We start from the raw sequence: 21,564 nt of genomic DNA, 5'->3' as shown, positions 1-21,564 counted from the left end.
CTCCTTTTTTCCATTGTGTAGATGTACCACAGTTTTTCAATCCACTCCTCTGCTGATGGGCACTTAGGCTGTTTCCAAATCTTAGCTATGGTGAATTGTGCTGCTATGAAAATAGGGGTGCATATATCCTTTCTGATTCGTGTTTCTAGTTTCTTGGGATACATTCCTAGAAGTGGGATTACTGGGTCAAATGGGAGTTCCATTTTTAGTTTTTTGAGGAAACTCCATACTGTTCTCCACAGTGGCTGCACCAGTTTGCATTCCCACCAGCAGTGCACAAGGGTTCCTTTTTCTCCGCATCTTCACCAGCACTTGTCATTTGTTGATTATAGCCATTCTGACAGGTGTGAGATGGTACCGCATTGTTGTTTTGATTTGCATCTCTCTGATGATTAGTGACGTTGAGCAGGTTTTCATATGTCTCTTGGCCTTCCTTCTGTCTTCTTTCGAAAAGTGTCTATTTAGATCAGTTGCCCATTTTTTGATTGGGTTGTTTATCTTCTTTTTGTTAAGCTGCTTGAGTTCCTTGTAAATGTTGGAAATTAAACCCTTATCGTTAATATCATTGGCATATATGTTCTCCCATGCAGTGGGCTTTCTTGTTGTTTTATTGATGGTCTCCTTTGCTGTGCAAATGCTTTTTATTTTGATGTAGTCCCATTTGTTGATTTTCTCTTTAGTTTCCATTGCCCTAGGAGCAGTATCAGTGAAGAAATTGCTTCGGCATATGTGAGAGATTTTTCTGCCTGTGGATTCCTCTAGTATTTTTAAGGTTTCCCGTCATATGTTTAAGTCCTTGATCCATTTTGAGTTTATTTTTGTGTATGGTGTAAGTTGGTGATCTAGCTTCATTTTTTTGCATGTATCTGTCCAATTTTCCCAACACCATTTATTGAAGAGACTGTCTTGACACCATTGTGCGTTCATGCCTCCTTTGTCAAATATTAATTGAGCGTAGTGATTTGGGTCAATTTCTGGGTTCTCTATTCTATTCCATTGATCTATATGTCTGTTCTTGTGCCAGTACCAGGCAGTTTTGACAACAGTGGCTTTGTAATACAGCTTAAAATCTGGTATTGAGATCCCACCTACTTTGTTCTTCTTTCTCAGGATTGCTGTGGCTATTTGGGGTCTTTTTGGAGAGTTCTTCCTAGGTCTGTGAAATATGCCATTGGTATTTTAATGGGGAGTGCATTGAATCTATAGATTGGTTTTGGTAGTATGGACATTTTAATGATGTTGATTCTCCCAATCCATGAACATGGTACGTTCTTCCATCTGTTTACGTCTTCCTCTTACCTCTTTTTTCAGTGTCCTGTAGTTTTCCGCATATAGATCTTTTACCTCCTTAGTTAAGTTTATTCTTAGGTATCTTAATTTTTTTGGTGCAATGGTAAATGGGATTGCTTGTTTAGTCTCTCTTTCTGTAAGTTCACTATTGGTGTATAGCAGTGGTCAGCAAACTGCGGCTCACGAGCCACATGCGACTCTTTGGCCCCTTGAGTGTGGCTCTTCCACAAAATACCACTGCCTGGGTGAGTCTATTTTGAAGAAGTGGCATTAGAAGAAGTTTAAGTTTAAAAAATTTGGCTCTCAAAAGAAATTTCAATCGTTGTACTGTTGATATTTGGCTTGTTGACTAATGAGTTTGCCGACCACTGGTGTATAGAAATGCCATAAATTTCTTGGCGTTAATTTTGTTTCCTCCTACATTGCCGAATTCATTTATTAAGTCTATTAGTTTTTTAATGGAGTCTTTTGGGTTTTTTATGTACAATATGTCATCTGCAAATAAGGACAACTTTACTTCTTCTTTTCCAATTTGGATGCCTTTTATTTCTTCTTCTTGTCTAATTGCAATGGCTAATGCTTCCAGTAATATGTCGAACAGGAGTGGTGAGAGTGGGAACCCCTCTCTTGTTCCTGTTCTTTGGGGAAATGGTTTTAGTTTTTGCCCGTTGAGTATGATGTTAGCTGTGGGTTTTTCATATATAGCTTTTATTATGTTGAGGTATGATCCTTCCATTCCCACCTTGCTGAGAGTTTTTATCAAGAAAGAGTGTTGGATTTTATCAAATGCTTTTTTTGCATCAATTGACTATGTGATTTTTATCTCTCAATTTGTTTATGTGATGAATCACGTTTATTGATTTGCAGATGTTGTACCATCCTTGCATCCCTGGGATAAATCTTACTTGGTCATGGTGTATGATCTTTCTGATATGACTGCTGGATCCAATTTGCTAGAATTTTGTTGAGGATTTTGGCGTCTATGTTCATGAGGGATATTGGCCTGTAATTCTCTTTCATTGTGTTGTCTTTATCTGGTTTTGGTATTAGGGTGATGCTGGCTTCATAAAAGAAGCTGGGAAGTGTTCCTTCTTGAATTTTTTGGAATAGTCTGAGGAGGATAGGTTTTAGTTCTTCCTTGAATGTTCTATAAAACTTCCCTGTGAAGCCGTTTTGTTTGCTGGAAACTTTTTGATGACTGCTTCAATATCTTCCATAGTTACTGGCCTATTGAGATGTTTTGATTCTTCCTGATTGAGTTTTGAAAGGTTGTATTTTTGTAGGAATATGTCCATTTCCTACAGGTTGTCCAGTTTGTTGGAATAGAGTTGTCCATAGTATTTTTTAACAATCCTTTGTATTTCGGTGGGGTCTGTTGTTATTTCACCTCTTTCATTTCTGATTTTGTTTATTTGGGTCCTCTCTCTTTGCTACTTGGTAGGCCTGGCTAGAGGTTCATCAATCTTGTTTATCCTTTCAAAGAACCAGCTCTTGGTTTGTTGATCTTTTGTATTGTTTTTTTGGTTTCAATGTCGTTTATCTCCGTTCTGATCTTTATTATTTTCTTCCTTCTGCTTACACTGGGATTTTCTTGTTGCACTTTTTCTAACTCTTTGAGTTGTAGGGTTAGGTAATTTACTACCATTGTTTCTTATTTTTTGCAGTAGGCTTGTAGAGCTATGAACTTCCCTCTCAAGACTGCTTTCGATGTGTCCCATAGATTTTGGATTGTTGTGTTTTCATTGTCATTTGTTGCCATGATGTCTTTTATTTCTTCCTTGATCTCTCTGGTAACACAGTCATTGTTTAATAGCATGCTGTTTAGTCTCCATATGTCTGATTTTTTTGGATTGTTTTTAATGTAATTGATTTCCAGTTTTATGCCACTTTGATCTGAGAAGATGCTTGATAGGATTTCTATCTTCTTGAATTTGAAGAGACTTTGCCTATGACCCAACATATGGTCTATCTTTGAAAATGACCCATGTGCACTTGAGAAGAATGTATATTCTGTGGCTTTGGGGTGAAATGTTCTGAAGATGTCAATTAATTTCATGTGGTCTAGTGAGTCATTTAGGATTGATGTTTCTTTGCTGATTTTTTTGTTTAGAGGATTTGTCCAATGGTGATAGTGGGGTATTCAAGTCTCCTACTATGATTGTATTGCTGTCAGTCTCTCCTTTGATATCCTCCAGAAGTTTTTTTGTGTATTTGGGTGCTCCTGTATTGGGTGCGTATATGTTTACAGTTATTTCTTCTTGTTGGATTGCTCCCTTTAGTGTTATGAAGTGGCTTTCCTTATCTCTTGTTATGTCCTTCACTTTGAGATCTAATTTGTCAGATATAAGTATTGCTACCCCAGCTTTTTTTTCATTTCCATTCGCCTGAAAAACCTTTTTCCATCCCTTCACCCTCAGTCTGTGTGCATCTTTTTTTCTGAGGTGGGTTTCTTGTAGACAGCAGATATATGGGTCGTGTTTTCTTATCCAGTCCATTACCCTATGTCTTTTGATTGGGGCATTTAATCCATTTACATTTAAAGTTATTATTGATAGGTACTTATTTGTCACCATTTTTATTCTTTACCCCTGTGTTCTTCTTCGCTTCCTATTTCTTTTTTTTTTACAGCAGACCCTTTAACATTTCTTGCATTGCTGGTTTGGTGGTAATAAATTCCCTTAGTCTTTTTTTGTGAAGCTCCTGATTTCACCTTCAATTTTGATTGATAGCCTTGCTGGGTACAGTATTCTTGGATTCAGACCCTTCCGTTGCATGACTTTGTATATTTCATTCCATTCCCTTCTGGCCTGATGAGTTTCTGTTGAGAAATCAGTTGCTAGTCTGATGGGGGTTCCTTTGTAGGTAACTTTCACTGACCACTAGGTACACTGGCTTCTGGATCTCCAATTGGGTGCAGGTCAGCTACTGTCTGAGGCCACCCAGCATGCGCTACAGCGAGAACTACTGTTTTCTCCTCTTTGCTTGGGGTTTGGAGGTTTTGGAGCTGTCTGACCCGGGCTGCAAGTTTGCTAGGTTAAGCTGTGATAGGGAAGGCCATTCATATGCTAAAGCCACTGCTTGGAGCTTGGGTGGGTTTGTAGGTTGTGCAGGGCAGGGTCTCAGGGTGTCATTAGGCTAGGGTGTGGCAAACAGCGATGGCTGCCAGTAAGCCAGCTCTGCATCTCTGACCGTGTCCCTGAGTCCTGCGCCCCAGCGCAGTAAACAATTATTCCTGCGCGCAGACCTGCAAGCAAGCTGCCCTCACTTTCCGACCCGATGGCAGACAGTCCATCTTCTCCCCGTAGGAGTTTGGGTCCCCCGCGTCTCTCCAGAAACTGGAGTTCGGAGTAATCAGGAGCTTGTCTCCCTTTGGGTTGAAAAAACCAGCGCTCCCAGTCACCCGCTGCCAGCCCGATTCGCGCGCCTCCGTACCTCAGCTTTTCAGTGCTTGTGCACGTCTCAATGCTCTTTTCTCTTTCCTTCTAGTTGTAGAACTTCCACTCAGCCAGCTTTCCCGTGGTTCTGGGTGATAGACGTTTTGTCTTTTAGTTGTAGTTTTAAAATTGTTGTGCGAGGCAGCAGTTTAGGTGTTTACCTATGCCGCCATCTTGGATCTGAAATGCATTTTATCAGTTTTTTATTTTATGGATCATGCTTTTGGTCTAAGAACTCTTCATGTAGCCCTAGGTACCTGAGATTTTTCTCCTATATTTCAAAAAGTTTTATAGTTTTACTCCTTTTACACTTAAACCCATGATCTACTGTGAGTTAATTTTTATATAAATATAAGGTTTAGATCAAAGTTCCTACATTTGCCTATGAATACTCAACTGCTTCAGCACCATTGGTTGAAAGGGATATTTCCCTCATAAGATTGTTTTTACATCCTTGCCAAAAACAGTTTAACACCATGTGATTTTACTCATATATGGAATCTTAAGAACAAAATAAACAAAACCAAAAAAAATAAGACTCATAGATTCAGAGAACAAACTGATGGTTGCTAGAGGAAGGAGGAGACTGGTGAACTTGATGAAAAGGGTGAAGAGAATAAGAAATACAAATTGGTAGTTACAAAATAGTCACGGGATTGAAAAGTAGGGAATATAGTCAATTGTATTGTAAGAACTATGTTTGGTGCCAGGTGGGTACTAGACTTAACAGGGGAAATCACTTTGTAAGTTATATAAATGTCTAACAACTATGCTGTTCTGTTCACCTGAAAGTAATATAAAATAATATTGAATTTCAACTGTAATTGAAAGAAAAAATATTAGTTGAGTTGAGCACATTTGTGTGGCTCTACTTCTTCTGAGTTCTCCATTCTGTTCCAGTGATCTGTTTGTCTGTCTTTTGTCCTGTTACTGTAGCTATGTAGTAAGTCTTAAACTTAGGTAGAGTTATTCCTTCCATCTTAATTTTATTTTTCAAAATTGTTTTAGCTTTTTGTTCCTTTGCCTTTTTATATAAATTTTAGAATAAATTATTCTACACCTATAAAAATCATGGAGAGATTTTCATAGGAATTGTATTAAACCTATAAATTAATTTGGGGAGATTTAACATCTTTACTGTGTTGAATCTTCTTACCCAGTGGATCCATTCATCAGTGTTTCGTTTTTCAGCATACAGATCCTGTACATATTTTGTTAGATGTATACCTCAGTATTTAAATTACTTGGGAGCAACTGAAGAGGTATTTCAGTTTTCTCAGGTAGTATATAGAAATACAGTTGGTTTGTTTCTGTTTGTTGATTTTATATCCTAGGACCTGGCTGAATTTACTTCCCTGCTTTTTTTTTTTTTTTTAAGAGTGCAAGCCGGTTATTTTGTAAGATTCTGGATTTACCTGGCCATTTCCTCTTAGTGTCACTTAGGTGGATCCTCCATCCCACATATTTCCTGTAAACTGGAGCTAGGTGTAGTGACATGTAGAATCAAGTTAAACTCATTTAGCAAAAATACTTTATTGAATACTTTAAATCTTTATATTTTTGTTGTATATTTAGTTTGATTTCTTAAGAGAGAAAGAATATTAATTTGTTTTTAAATTTTGATTGAATTTTTACAAGATTTTGTTCTGAAATTTATAGTACAGTTTTTAAAAAGATGGCTTTTTTTTCCTATTATGCCATGTAGAAACCTTTTTACTTTGAAGATTTGTACCACTAGAACTCTATATTAAACCACATATTTTTGGGTAATATAATTTTTATATGAATTCTTAAGGTTTTACATGGAAGAACCTCCAGGCATACAGAAGCTTTATCTGGGAAGAACTGCTCCACCATCTAAAGTGGTTCATCTTGGAGACAAAGAACAATCTAACTGGATAAAAGAAGTACAAGGAATTTCAGAATAGTGAGTGTCATTAAAAGTATTTAATATCATAGAACTGGAATGGGATTTAATATACTTACCTTCTAATTTATTTTTCACTTACCAAAGTAATCACTGAATACTGACTACAATTTCATTTTATGTTCTAAAGAAAGTAATAAGTTCTAGTTTAAAATAATACCTGGTTAGCATCGGTTACAGCCTTGCTCAACTTGTCATTGAAATACTTCATTATGTACAGAAAAAGGAAAAGACATGATCACTTAGTAGTGTCAATAACAGTTAATAGATTGTTGCCTGAATTTGAGAATTATTTTTACTAACTTAAAGCTATTGAATTTCTTGGCCACATGTAAGTAATAAAAATAGGAGGGAAGACTGTACTTGGAATCTCACCGTCTTGCTTACCCACTCCCCTACACCAAGCCTATATGCCCCAGAATTCAGAAATGCAAGGTTTGTATCAACCAAATAACTAAAAAGCTAACCCTTCTCAGAATACTAATTTCCAAGGTCACCATAATTCCACTCTAATAGTTCCTCTCTTTCTTCATCTAAACACTAGGATTTCCACAACCAAAACAATGATAGACTGACAGTGGCACATGAAATCCTATATAATAAAGACCTAATATGCTAATAGTCTTCACACCATAACAACTGATCAGCGAGGAGCACGCGGGTGGGCGGGAACTTGATGCTGTGCACTTCCAGACAAAGCCTCAGCGGCTGTCTGAGGCTCAGGCAAGCTGCAGATGGTGGCTGCTGCTGCCCAGGGCCAGCCGAGTCTCAGGCAAGCCGTGGATGGTGGCTGCCGCTGCCCAAGTCCAGCCTAAGGCTCAGGCAACAAGGGCAAGGCCAAGGCTCAGGCAAACCACAGTGGCTGCAAGGGCTGAGCTCAGGCAGCGGTGTGGCTGGCAGTGGCAGCAGCAGAGGCATGATGGGGGTATCGCCTTCCCCAGATCGCCGGGTCGCCTCCCACAGAGGGAGGCCAGCAGCAGCAATGGGGTGATGGGGGTGGTGCTGTCCCCTGATTGGCTGTGGGGAGCGGGCCTAAGCTGTCAGTAGGACATCCTCTGTGAGAGGGAGCAGGCCAGGCTGAGGGACACCCCCCTCAGTGCACAAATTTTCATGCACCGGGCCTCCAGTGGCATTATAAATGTATATCCATCAGTCCTCCTGTTTAAACTGTAATAGCATTCACTATAGAAGAGGAGAAACCTATTCTACAATTTGGAGCTAATACCAGGCTATAATATCCTTATTCAAAGATGAGTAAATAGGGAAAATATAAAAAAAATCTACCATAAATGAAGAAGGTAAATATAGCTCTCAGGAGGTAGAGGTAAAGCCTTCCAACAGTATCAGAAGCCCCTGTTATAGTTCATATCTTTCTGAATTTTTTATAACACATAAACAAAAATCATAATAATAAATTTATTTTATTAATTACCTTAACCTTTTTTAGATAGTGTGCTCCATAAGGTAGGGAACATATCTCTTTTTATCACCACTCTGGCTCTTATTCCTTGGCATTCAATAAATATTTGTTTGAATGAAATAGAGATTGTCTTAGTTAAGATTCTTAATAGAAAAAAAACATTATTCAAAACACTATGAGTTTAGTCATTTACTTATATAACAATTCAACAATTATTTATTTATATGTGCTGAGTACAGTAGTTGGCAGTATACCATCTACACTAATAAAAGAGAAAGATGCAAATTGACCGTAACTTCGCGACGCCCACCAGCCAATCAGGAGTGAGTAATCAAATTAACCCAACAAAGATGATGGGTTAATTTGCATACGCAGTGCCAAGCATCTGGCGGCGGGGCAGGACGCTTGTGTTGTCTCCATGGCAATGATGCAGGCGTTCCGCACCCGCTTCCAGCAGCTCCGGGACTCTTGGCAGCGTGGGAAGGTGGAAAGGCAGCTCTGGGCCGGAGTGAAGGCGGTGTCAGCAGCCAGGGGAAGGAAGGCCTATTCTTGCACGAATCTTCGTACATTGAGCCTCTAGTAGTGAATAAAATCCCACAGTCCTTATATTCGTTAAGTTTACGGCTGGTAGTTGGGTTATGGATGGTAATGTCTTGTGTGGTTTGTTTTTTTTAATCACACTGAATCTATGATATTTGCTCTGAAGGAGTAGTACCATGTGACCATATAATAGCAGGGTTTGACCTAATTAGGGAAGAAATTGCTCTAGTCAGATAAAACTTTCCTGAGGAAGTGTTGATTAAGCTGGTACTTAAATGTGGAGTAGGATTCAGTCAAAGAGTGAAAAAAGCATATTTCAGGATGGGTGAAGAGTTACATGCAAAATCCCTGTGGCACAAGGAAAAGCAGTATGTATCATGGCTAATGTGGCTAGAGTGTTGGAATCAAGAAGGAAGATGAGGCATAGGAAACAAAAGAGGCAAGCTGAAAGGTAAAATAAAAGCCAGGAGATTTACATGTTATACTATGGAAATCAAAGAAAAAGCGTGTTTCAAAAATAAGGGAATAAGACACATAAAATGTTTTGTAAAGATTAAGCAAGAGCTATTTTGGTTAAGAAAGAGGTCTTGCCCCACGCCCACGTTGGGAGACTTGCGCTGAATTTGATCCTGGGTGCGCGAACTTGGGGAGTTTATTTCCTGCAACTAGACTCCATACCCACACAGGGAAGCTGCACTGAATTTGAGCCTGGGTGCAGGGACACGGGGAGTTTCTTTCCCGCAATGCACACCTGCATGACCAGACCTTGCACCCACACAGAGAGGTTGTGCTGAATTTGAGCATGGGTGCGTGAACTCGGAGAGTGTATTACCCACAACCAGAACCCACGCCCACACAGGGCAGCAGTGCCACCTGACTTTGATTCAGGGCAAGCGTACACGGAAGGGTGTTTTCTGCAGGGCGGGAGTGGACCTCCTGCCAACAGTGCGACTCTGCAAACCGGTCCCGCAAGCAGATGGGATCCTGATTACCCGTGCGAGAGGAAGCACTGAGCACCAGTGACTTGACCCTGTTTCCGATTGCGCGCGCCTGGGATCCCTGATTCCCAGTGCATTCATACTAAGAGCCCGTGACTCCATTCTTGTCGCATGTGTACACAGGGACCCTGATTCTCGGTGCAAGGCCACACCAAGCAACACAGACTCTGATACTCGATTCTCAGCATGGGCACAGGGGTTCTCTGACTCCTGACACGCGCTAGGGAACTCTGATTTTCGGCACGGTACAGTGTGGTCTCTGTTTCAGCATGGCACAGGCAGGGTCCGATTCTAGGTGAGCACATGAGGCCAAACTAAGCGCTGGTGACTCTGATCCTGGGCAAGTGTGGCTCTCACCAACCCACGGCAGCCACACATCTTGGTGTCAGAGCTCTTCAGTGACACTTGGGGGGTGGGAAGTTCCCACTGCACACGGCCCAGGCCCCTGCAATGCGACATTTGAACCTTCAGGTGATAGTTAGAATTGGGGGACAACAAAACAATCCCCAGAGGAAAGGAAAGGAGGAATCGCCAAGAAAGGAAATAAGTGAAACCGAGGCATGCAACATGACAGAAAAAGAATTCAGAGTGATGGTCGTACAATTCATACACTGGATGGACAGGAAAATCAACAACCTATGCAGAAATCAGGAAGAAATCAAAAGTGATATAGCTACAATCAAAAACACCATGGAAGGTTTCAACAGTAGACTAGAAGAAGCAGAAGACGGAATTAGTGAGTTAGAAGATAAGGTAGAGAAACAAGCCCAATCTGAACAGCAACTGGAGAAAAAAATTAAAAAACAGGAGGAGAGCCTAAGGGAGCTTTGCAACAATGCAAAACGAAGTAACATACATATAATAGGGCTGCCAGAAGGACAAGAAGAGCAGCAAGGATTAGAAAATCTATTTGAAGAAATAATGACAGAAAACTTCCCTGATGTGGTTAAGAAAAAAGTTACACAATTACAGAGTCCCAAGCAAAATGAATCCCAAAAGAACCACACTCAAGAAACGTCATAATTACAATGGCAAATGTTAACGACAGAGAGAATCTTAAAAGCTATAAGAGAGAGAGAGTTATGTACAAAGGATCCTCCATCAGATTGTCAAATGATTTCTCAACAGAAACACATCAAGCTAGAAGGGAATGGAAAGAGGTATACAAAGTAATGCAAAGCAAAGGACTGAATCCAAGAATACTCTATCCAGCAACACTATCAATCAAAATTGAAGGGGAATTCAGGAGCTTCACAGACAAAAAAAGGCTAAAGGAGTTGATCACTACCAAGCCAGCAATGCAAGAAATGCTAAAGGGAATGCTGTAAAAAGAAGAAATAGGAAGGGATGAAGGAACACATGCATAAACTACAGAAATTGCTACAATTAAGTACCTATCAATAATAACATTAAACGTAAATGGATTAAATGCTCTATTCAAAAGACATTGAGTGAATGAATGTATAAGAAAACATCACCCATATATATACTGTCTACAGGAGACCCACCTCAACAAGGGACTCACGCAGACTGAAAGTGAAGGGATGGAAAAATATTTTTCAGGCAAATGGAAATGAAAAAAAAAGCTAGGTAGCAATACTTATATCTGACAAAAATAGACCTCAAAGTGAAGACTATAACAAGAGACCAGAAAGGCCACTTCATAATTCTAAAGGGAACAATAAAACAAGAGTCTATAACTCCAGTAAACATTTATGCACCCAATGCAGGTGCACCCAAATACATAAAAAAAAAACTTCTGGAAGATATCAGGGGTGAGATTGACAGCAACACAATCATAGTAGGAGACTTTAATACCCCATCAACATCACTGGATAAATCCTCTAGACAAAAAATTAGCAAAGAAACATCAATCCTAAACGACTCACTTGGTCAGATGGACTTAATCGACATCATTTGAACATTCCACCCCAAAACTACAGAACATACATTCTTCTCTAGTGCACATGAAACATTTTCAAAGATAGACCACATATGGGACACAGGAAAAGTCTCCAAATTCAAGAGGATTGAAATAGTATCAAGCATCTTCTCAGATCACAATGGCATAAAATTAGAAATCAACTACATTAAAAACAAACACAAAAATTCAAACAATTGGAGGCTGAATAGCATACTATTAAACAATGAGTGGGTTACCAAAGAGATCAAAGAAGAAATAAAACACATCTTGGAAACAAATGACAATGAAAACACAACAATCCAAAATCTTTGGGACACAAAGCATTCCTAAGAGGGAAGTTCATAGCATTTTTGGCCTACCTAAAAAAAAAAAAAAAAAGAAAAAAAAAACTGATAATAAACCATCTAACTCTGCAACTTGAAGAATTAGAAAGAGAGCAACAAGAAAGGCTCAGAGTGAGCAGAAGGAAGGAAATACTAAAGATCAGAGCGGAAATAAATAAAATAGAGACCAAAAAAAAGAAAAACACAAGAACCCAATACAGATGATCAATGAAACCAAGAGCTGATTCTTTGAAAGGATAAACTAGATTGATGAACCTTTAGCCGGGCTCACCAAAAAGCAAAGAGAAAAGACCCAAATAAAATCAGAAACAAAAGAGGTGAAATAACAACAGAACCCACAGAAATACGAAAAATCGTTAAAAAATACTATGAGCAACTCTACTCCAACAAACTGGTCAACCTAGAAGAAATGGATATATTCCTAGAAAAATACGACCTTCCAAAACTGAACCAGAAGAAATAGAAAAATCTGAATAGGCCGATAACTATGGAGGAAATTGAAGGAGTAATAAAAAAAAAACTTCCAACAAACAAAAGCCCTGGACCAGATGGCTTCATAGGTGAGTTTTATAAAACATTCGAAGAAGAAATGAAACGTATCCTCCTCAGACTATTCCAAAAAATTTAAGAAGGAGCACTTCCAAGCTCGTTCTATGAAGCCAGCATTACCCTAATCCCAAAACCAGATAAAGACAATACAAAGAAAGAGAATTACAGGCCAATATCACTCATGAACGTAGGCACCAAAATTCTCAACAAAATTCTAGCAAATTGAATCACGCATTACATTAGAAAGATCATACACCATGAACAGCGGGATTTATTCTGGGGATGCAAGGATGGTACAATATCCACAAATCAATAAATGTGATACACCATATAAACAAACTGAGAGATAAAAACGATATAATTGTATCCATTGATACAGAAAAAGCATTTGACAAAATCCAACACCCTTTCTTGGTAAAAACCCTCAGCAAGGTGGGAATAGAGGGATCATAACTCAACATAATAAAAGCCATATATGACAAACACACAGCCAACATCATACTCAATGGGCAAAAACTAAAACCATTTCCACTAAGAATAGGAGCAAGCCAGGGATGCCCACTCTCACCACTCCTGTTCGACATAGTACTGGAAATACTAGCCATTGCGATCATACAAAAAGAAGAAATAAAAGGCATCCCAATTGGAAAAGAAGAAGTAAAACTGTCCTTCACAGATGACATGATATTGTACATAGCAAACCCCAAAGACTCCATCAAAAAACTACTAGATTTAATAAATGATTTCAGCAATGTTGCAGGATACAAAATTAACACCCAGCAGTCCGTGGCTTTTCTATACACGAATAATGAACTCACAGAAAGAGAAATTTAAGAAGCAATCCCATTTACCATTGCAAAGAAAAAAAAAAAAAGAATTAAGATACCTAGTAATAAACCTAACCAAGGAGATAAAGAACCTGTACTCAGAAAATTTCAGAACGCTGGAAAAAGAGATAGAGGAAGACAGTAACAAATGGAAGAAGATAGCATGTTCATGGATTGGTAGAATCAACGTTATTAAAATGTCCATACTACCCAAAACAATCTATAAATTCAATGGAATCCTGATTAAAATACCAATGGCATACTTCAAAGACCTAGAACAAATTCTCCAAAAATTTATCTGGAATAAAAAAAGATCCCAAGTAGTTGCAACAATCTTGAGAAAGAAGAACAATGTTGGAGGGATCACAATTTGATACGTAGATATCAAGCTATACTACAAAGCCATTGTTCTCAAAACTGCCTGGTACTGGCACAAGAACAGACATATAGACCAGTAGAACAGAACAGAGAACCCAGAAATCGGCACAAGCCAATTAATACTCGACAAAGGAGGCATGAACATACAATCGAGTCAAGACAGTCTCTTCAATAAATGGTGTTGGGAAAACTGGACAGATACTTGCAAAAAAATGAAACTAGACCACAAACTTACACCATACACAAAAATAAACTCAAAATGGATAAAGGACTTAAACATAAGATCGGAAATCATAAAAATCTTAGAAGAGGCCATAGGCAACAAGAGATCAGACATTTGTCATAGCTATATCTTTACTGACTAGAGGCACAGTGCACGAAATTCATGCACGGGGGGGTTGTCCCTCAGCCCAGCCTGCACCCTCTCCAATCTGGGACCCCTCGAGGGATGTCCAACAGCCCTCTCACAATCCAGGGCTACTGGCTCCCAGCTGCTCGCCTGCCTGCCTTCCTGATTGCCCCTAACTGATTCTACCTGCCAGCCTGATCACCCCCTAACCACTCCCCTGCCAGCCTGATTGATGCCTAACTGCTCCCCTGCCAGCCTGTTTTCCCCTAACTGCCCTCCCCTTCAGGCCTGGACACCCCTAACTGCCCTCCCCTGCAGGCCTGGTCCCCCCCTAACTGTTCTCCCCTGCAGGCCTGGGTCCCTCCCAACTGCCTTTCCCTGCAGACCTTATCGCCCCAACTTCCCTCCTCTGCCGGCTTGGTCACCCTTAACTGCCCTTTCCTGCAGGCCTGGTCGCCCCAACTTCCCTCCTTTGCCGGCTTGGTCACCCCTAACTGCCCTCCCCTGCTGGCCTGATCGCCCACAACTGCCCTTCTTGGAGACCTGGTCCCTCCCAACTGCCCTCCCCTGCTGGCCATCTTGTGGCGGCCATCTTCTGTCCACATGGGTGCAGGATCTTTGACCACATGGGGCAGTCATCTTGTGTGTTGGAGTGATGGTCAATCTGCATATTACTCTTTTATTAGATAGGATAGAGGCCTGGTACACGGGTGGGGGCCAGCTCGTTTGCCCTGAAGGGTGTCCCGGATCAGGGTGGGGGTTCCCTTGGGGCGTGAGGCAGCCTGGGCGAGGGGCCTTTGCTGGTTTGCAGGCCGGTCACGCCCCCTGGCAACCCAAGCGGAGGCCCTGGTATCTGGCGTTTATTTATCTTCTACAATTGAAACTTTGTAGCCTGGAGTAGAGCCAAGCCTTCTGCTTGCTCCATGGCAGCAGCCATTTTTGGGGGGATTTATGTATCTTCTATAATTGAAACTTTGTAGCCTTAAGCGGAGGCCTGGGCCAGCCTAGGGCTGCAGAAGCTTGGCTTCCTCCATCGCCTCGGGCAACCCTAGCCTCCTGCTCTTTCAGTGGCTGCCACCATTTCTGTTTGGGTTTATGTATCTTCTATCATCGAAACTTTGTAGCCTTGAGTGGAGGCCTAGGCCATCAAGGGCAGGTGGAAAGCTTGGCTTCCTCCATTGCCGTAGAAACCCATGCCTCCCTCCTGCTCTCTGTGGTGGTAGCCTTCTTGGTTGGGTTTATTTGCATATTCGCTCCTGATTGGCTGGTGGGTGTGGCTGGTGGGTGTAGTGGAGTGATGGTTAATTTGCATATTACTCTTTTATTAGATAGTATACAGCTCCTAGGGCAATGGAAACTAAGGAGAAAATAAACAAATGGGACTACATCAAAATAAAAAGCTTCTGCACAGCAGAAGAAACCGTCAGCAAAACAACAAGAAAGCCCACTGCAGGGGAGAACATATTTGCCAATGTTATCTCCAATAAGGGTTTAATCTCCTACATTTACAGGGAACTCATAAAACTTAACAAAAGGAATATAAAGAACCCAGTCAAAAAAGGGGCAAAGGACCTAAATAGACACTTTTCGAAAGGGGACATTCAGAAAGCCAAAAGACATATGAATACATGCTCACAGTCACTAATCCTCCAAGAGATGCAAATCAAAACAACAATGAGGTACCACCTTACACCTGTCAGAATGGCTATCAACAAATCAATAAATGACAAAGGCTGGAGAGGATGTGGAGAATGCAGACTGCTGCTGAGAATGCAGACTGGTGCATTCTCTCCACTGCTGGTGAGAATGCAGACTGGTGCAGCCACTGTGGAAAACAGTATGGCATTTCCTCAAAAAATTAAAAATGTAACTCCCATTTGACCCAGTAATACTACTTCTAGGAATCTATCCCAAGAAAACAGAAACACCAATCAGAAAGGATATATGCACCCCTACATTTATTGCAGCGCAATTTACAATAGCTAAGGTTTGGAAACCGCCTAAATTCACCTCAGCAGATAAGTGGATTAGAAAACAGTGGTACATCTACACAATGGAATACTAAGCTGGTATAAAAAATAACGTTTACCATTTGCAACAGCATGGATGGAACTGGAGAGCATTATGCTAACCAAAATAAGCCAGTCCGTGAAAGAAAATACCACATGATCTTACTCATTTATGGATAGTAAAAAACATTATAAACTGATTAACAAAAATAGATACAGAGGCAGAGAAGCCTAGAATAGACTTTCAAAGTACAGTGGGAAGGCTGTGGAGAGTTGAGGGGTAGGTAAGAGATCAAATGAAGGACTTGTATGCATGCATATAAGCATAACCAAAGGACGCAATACACTGGGAGGCGGGTGAGGGCATGAGCCCAGGGATAGGGGAGGCTCGGGGAAGGTCAATTGGGGGGAAAATGACATATGTACTACTATTTGTAATACTTTAAACAATAAAAAAAGAAAAAACTTAACAAAAGAGAAGGGTTTTGTTCTTATTCACACAAGGGAGTGAATTCTAGTATCTGCAAGTTCAGGATCTCTTGTCAGCCAAGAAGGGTAGTTAAGACTACATAATGCATAACCACTCAGGTTTATTTATTCTGGTCACGATTCCCTTAAGTTGCTTTTCTTTACCACAGTATTTCCTTCATATCATCCCACATTTTCTCCCCTCCTCCCACACCCCCCAATTTCTTTGTAATCTCTCTTCTAAGGTGAACCTCACAAGAACACTGTTGCTCTTCCCCTGAGGGTTTACTTATTTATGATTTTGCACGTTATGTCAGTAGAATGACGTGATGATCCCATGGCTCCAACAAGGAGCAATGCTTGTGCAAACCATTCTTAGCTCTAAGAGTACTACAGTAAGAATGTAGAACCTACTACAGGCAGTCCTCAGGTTACGTAGGAGATCCTTACTACGGCGCAACGTAACTCGATTTTCACCGTAAGTTGGAACCCACCTACATAAGCACCTTCGTCACTCACATGGAGCACATACACGGCAGTAATGAAGTGAAAAAGTAAAAAAAATTGAAAAGAAAGATAACAATTCCTGACCTTTACTTATAGTAAATAAATAATAAAAAACATAATGCACATATGTACGTATGTTGAAATGACAGAACTTTTTTTTTTATAAATACTGTAAATGGGAGATGCCAATGTAACAACGAAACAGCATAAGTCTAGTCCGACATAACCCGAGGACTGCCTGTACTTATCTTAGTTATATATCCATTAATCTTATTAAACAAAACATATTCTCATAAATTTAGCACATCCTTTTTCTCTAAACATAAGACATAAAATATTTCTGAGTACCAAATTATATGATTTTATTTTTAGAAACCTTATAACTATACCCATATGCTGTATTTGATAAATTTCTGTATTCCTGTTTAACATTTAGTTTCTGATAGATACTAACAATAAGAGATAGATTAAGAAAGTTATAGAATTAAGTGGAATTGGTTTTGGTTTATTCAAAGAGATTTGATCATGTGTAAAAACAAATGGCTAGAGAGGTACAAAAGAGAAAGCAATACATTTGAAGATGAAACAAGATGTATTCATTAAGAAAATGGGATGGAACTATTGACTGGCATGTGTGTTTAGTGTGAGGAAGATGAGGAGATTAGAGTTTGGCTATTGAGGACTGTGTGGCGTTGGCCTTAAGTAGAATGGACGCAGTTTGAAATAGTCCTTGGAGAAAATGGGAGAGTTTCCATTGATTAGATAAACATGGTAAAGTTATAGCCAGTATTAAGGACCCTTTTTGAAGTTGAAAGTCATGAATTTATAATGTAATAATTGTTCTGTCTTTTGATATAGAGCAGGGTTCATCTGTTACAGGTCTAGAAAAAGCAGATACCTTGATTTAAACAGCACTGGATTTTACCACATGGGTACAACAAAAGATGAAGAGGCAAAGATTTAGGATACTGGCAGGAATGTTACTGAAATGATGGACAGTAGCATCTAGGTGAAATATAGAAGTGAAGAAAGTAGAGGGTTAATAGTTTGGGAGTAATTAGAAGAAAAGATGGACTGGAGATACCAAATTAATGGAATATGAGTCATAAACAAAATGGTTGAACAAGCAAGTTAGTTGGAGAAGTTTTTAGACGAAATATTTGAGGTAATGATTTTAGAGGTAGAGGAGAGATTTGAGTCCATAGGGACAAAGAAGCTTTCAGACCTAGGCCTCTGCTGTGGTTGAGGCTCTCTTGGCAGAAATGGAGAGATTAAAAATGTCGGTGGAGTATGTGGATGCTACACAGAAACGCTCCCAGGAACAAACTGGAATTATTAAAATACAAAAAAAAAATAAACAAAAACCAAAACCCTGTATACTTAACCAAAGACTGGCTGGAGAGAACCCTGATAACTAGGGACGGAAAGTGGAGACTGTTAGGAAGGGCACAGACCTGAAAGGGCTGGCCAGGCTCTGACAAACAGCAGCTAAAGTTCCAGGGAGGTATCATAGCTGTGGGGGGTGGCCACTGAGAACTCTGGGGTCTAATACCCAAGTTGTGTCCCCAGCAGAGAATACCATAACTGAGAAAGGTGCCCACATAACATCAGGGTTGCTGTATGCCAGGTAAAGATGGCTGGAAATGCAGGAACTCTCTTAAAGGTCCAATGCACAAAATTCTGTGTGCAGCCACTCACCTTGTGCTAGGGCTGAGGGGACTGGAACTGAATGAACAGAAGCCAGGGTTGGGGGCTCTGGTGTTAGAGCTCAGAAGGCAGACACCCCAGTCTCCTGTGCTGATTCATACCCTCATGCTGCGGAGGTCATCTTTCTTATGCAGACATTTGCTATCCATATGGTTTTGCATGGGGGGAAGACAGTTGACCGCCCCCCATTGGAAAACACCTGGCCCCATAATGTGGAGTTTCTTAGGCCAATTAAGAGACTGAGAATAACAGTTAGCTTCCAGGAGAAGCAGTTACCCCATGCTGTTGGCAAAACTCACACCACACCTGTAGATGATTGCATGAGCACTACTCAAGTGTAAATCCAATTAGTCTGTAGGCAGAGGCAGTCTCTGGAGGCCTTGAGTCTTTGCCTGATCTAATAAGTCAGAAACAGCATTTGACACTGTCCTGCACTAGAGATTGAGAAGCATAACAGATCTACTAATACATAGTCACAAAGCCAAACAGGCAGCCAAAATGAGGAGTCAAAAATACAATGCCCAAATGAAAGAACAAGAGAATGACCAGAAGAGATAAATGGAGATAAGAAATTTTTCTGATACAGAGTTCAGATTAATGATGGTAAAATGCTCAATACCATGAGAAAAGACATACCGTAGTAACTATGAAAATAATATAGTAACTATGAAAATAAAGAATGAAATAGCACTAAGAAAGAACACATTACAAGGAATACACAACAGATTACGGGAAGCTTAGAATCAGGTCAGTGAATTAGAAGACTGGGTAGGAAAACAATCACAGAACCAAAAATAAAAAATAAAAAAACCAATTAAAAAACAAGAGGACAGCTTCAGAGAGCTCTGGGATAATGTGAAACATAACAATATTTGGATACTAGGTGCCAGAAGAGCAGAAAGGGAGAAAGGCATAGAGAAGGTGTTTGAAGAAATAATGGCAGAAAGCTTTCTTAAGCTGGTGAAGGAAAAAGTCACACAAGTTCAGGAGGCACAGAGAGTCCCAAACAAAAAGAACCCAAACAGGCCTATGTCCAGGCACATCATAATTAAAATCCCAAAAATTAAAGACAAAGAGAGAATCTTAAAGATAGCAAGAGAAAAGCATACTGTTACCTTCAAAGGAGCTCCCATAAGGCTGACACCTGACTTCTCATCAGAAACTCTACAGGCTAGAAAGAAATGGCATGAAGTACTCAAGGTAATGGAAAGCAAGGACCTGAAACCATGATTACTATATCCAGCAAGGCTATCTTTCAAAATAGATGGTGAAATAAAGTGCTTCCCAGACAAAAAAAAAAGGCTGAAGGAGTTCATTACCACCATTTAGCATTACAAGAAATGCTAAAGGGACTGCTGTAATTTGAAGAAAAAAATCAAGAAACCTAGGCATACAGAATTAAAATGGTAATAAATAAGTACCTATCAAAAATAATCTTAAATATAAATGGATTAAATGCTCCAGTCAAAGGCATAGGGTAGCTGAATGGATACAAAAACATGACCCAGCTCTATGCTGTCTACAAGGGACTGACTTTAGAACAAAAGACTCACTCAGGATAAGAGTGAAGGGATGGAAAGAAATTTTCCATGCAAATGGAACATAAAAAAAGCTGGGGTAGCTATACCCATATCTGACAAAATAGACTTCAAAATAAAGACCATTACAACAGACAGTAAAGTTCTTAATACTGAAGGGATTGACCCAATAAGAGGATATAACCCTGGTAAACATATATACAACCAATATAGAAGCACCTAATTATGTAAAAAAAAAAAAAAAACTTCTAGAGGACATTAAGGGCGTGATCAACAACAATACAGTCATGCTAGGGGACTTTAACACCCCGCTGACTTTACTGGATAGATCTTCCAGACAAAAGAAAATTAACAAGGAAACAGTGACTCTAAAGGATACACTGGATCAGATGGATTTAATTGAGATTTACAGAACATTTTACCCCAAAGCTGCAGAATATACATTCTTCTCAAGTGCACATGTATCATTCACAAAGATAAACCACATATTAGTACACAAAACAGGTTTCTCTAAGTTCAAGAAGATTGAAATTCTAGCAAGCATCATCTCAGATCACAGTGGAATAAAATTAGAAATCTACTACAGTGAAAACAACCAAAACACTTAAACACATGGCAGCTAAATATCATGTTATTAAATAATGAAATAGCTATTGATGAGATTAAGAAAGAAATCAAAAATTTTCTGGAAACATGAAAATGGACACAGAAAAACCCAAAATTTCAGGGACACAGCAAAAGCAGTGCTGTGGGGGAAGTTCATAGCACTGCAGGCCTACCTCAAGAAAAACAAGAACAATTAATAATAAACTATTTAACTGTACAACTTAAAGAATTAGGAGCAACAAGAAAAGCCCAGAATAAGTAGAAATAAGGAAATAATAAAGATTAGAGCACAAATAAACAACATAGAGACTAAAAAAAAAAAAATTTACTGAAAACAAGAACTGGTTCTTTGAAAGGATAAACAAGATTGATGAACCATTAGCCAAACTCATCAAGAAATAAAGAGAGACCCAACTGGCATGGCTCACTGGTTGAGCATATATCTATGAACCAGGAGGTCACTGCTTCGATTCCCAGTCAGGGCACATGCCCAGGTTGTGGGCTCAGTCCCCACTAGAGAGTGTGTAGGAGGTAGCCAATCAATGATTCTCTCTCATCATTGATGTTTCTCTCTCTACCTCTCCCTTCCTCTCTGGAGTCAATAAAAATAGAAATAAAAAAGAGAGGACCCAAATAAAATCAGAAACGAAAGTGGAGAAGTAACCTTTGACACCAGAAAAATACAAAGGATTGTAAGTAAATACTATCAACAACTATATGACAACAAGCTGGACAATTTCCTAGAAAAA

The 21,564-nt window shown here is 39.7% G+C and overlaps 1 protein-coding gene across 6 annotated transcripts in view; it reads left to right on the top strand.

The window, feature by feature from the left end:
• Positions 1–21,564, top strand: part of XRN1 (5'-3' exoribonuclease 1) — a 218,960-nt gene that overhangs the window by 98,821 nt on the left and 98,575 nt on the right. For all 6 annotated transcript variants that reach the window (XR_013959985.1, XM_080657184.1, XM_080657185.1 and 3 more), the window contains one exon: positions 6,520–6,651. Coding sequence is in view for 5 of the 6 variants with exons in the window: in XM_080657184.1 (XP_080513310.1) it covers positions 6,520–6,651 (132 nt within the window). In the remaining variant the exon portion in view is untranslated. The remainder of the gene's footprint in view (positions 1–6,519; positions 6,652–21,564) is intronic.

Source organism: Plecotus auritus (assembly GCF_963455305.1).
Source record: "Plecotus auritus genome assembly, chromosome: 2".
Lineage (NCBI taxonomy): Eukaryota > Metazoa > Chordata > Mammalia > Chiroptera > Vespertilionidae > Plecotus > Plecotus auritus.
Note: the sequence above shows the minus strand (reverse complement) of the source record. Positions and strands in the feature narration are given on the sequence as shown.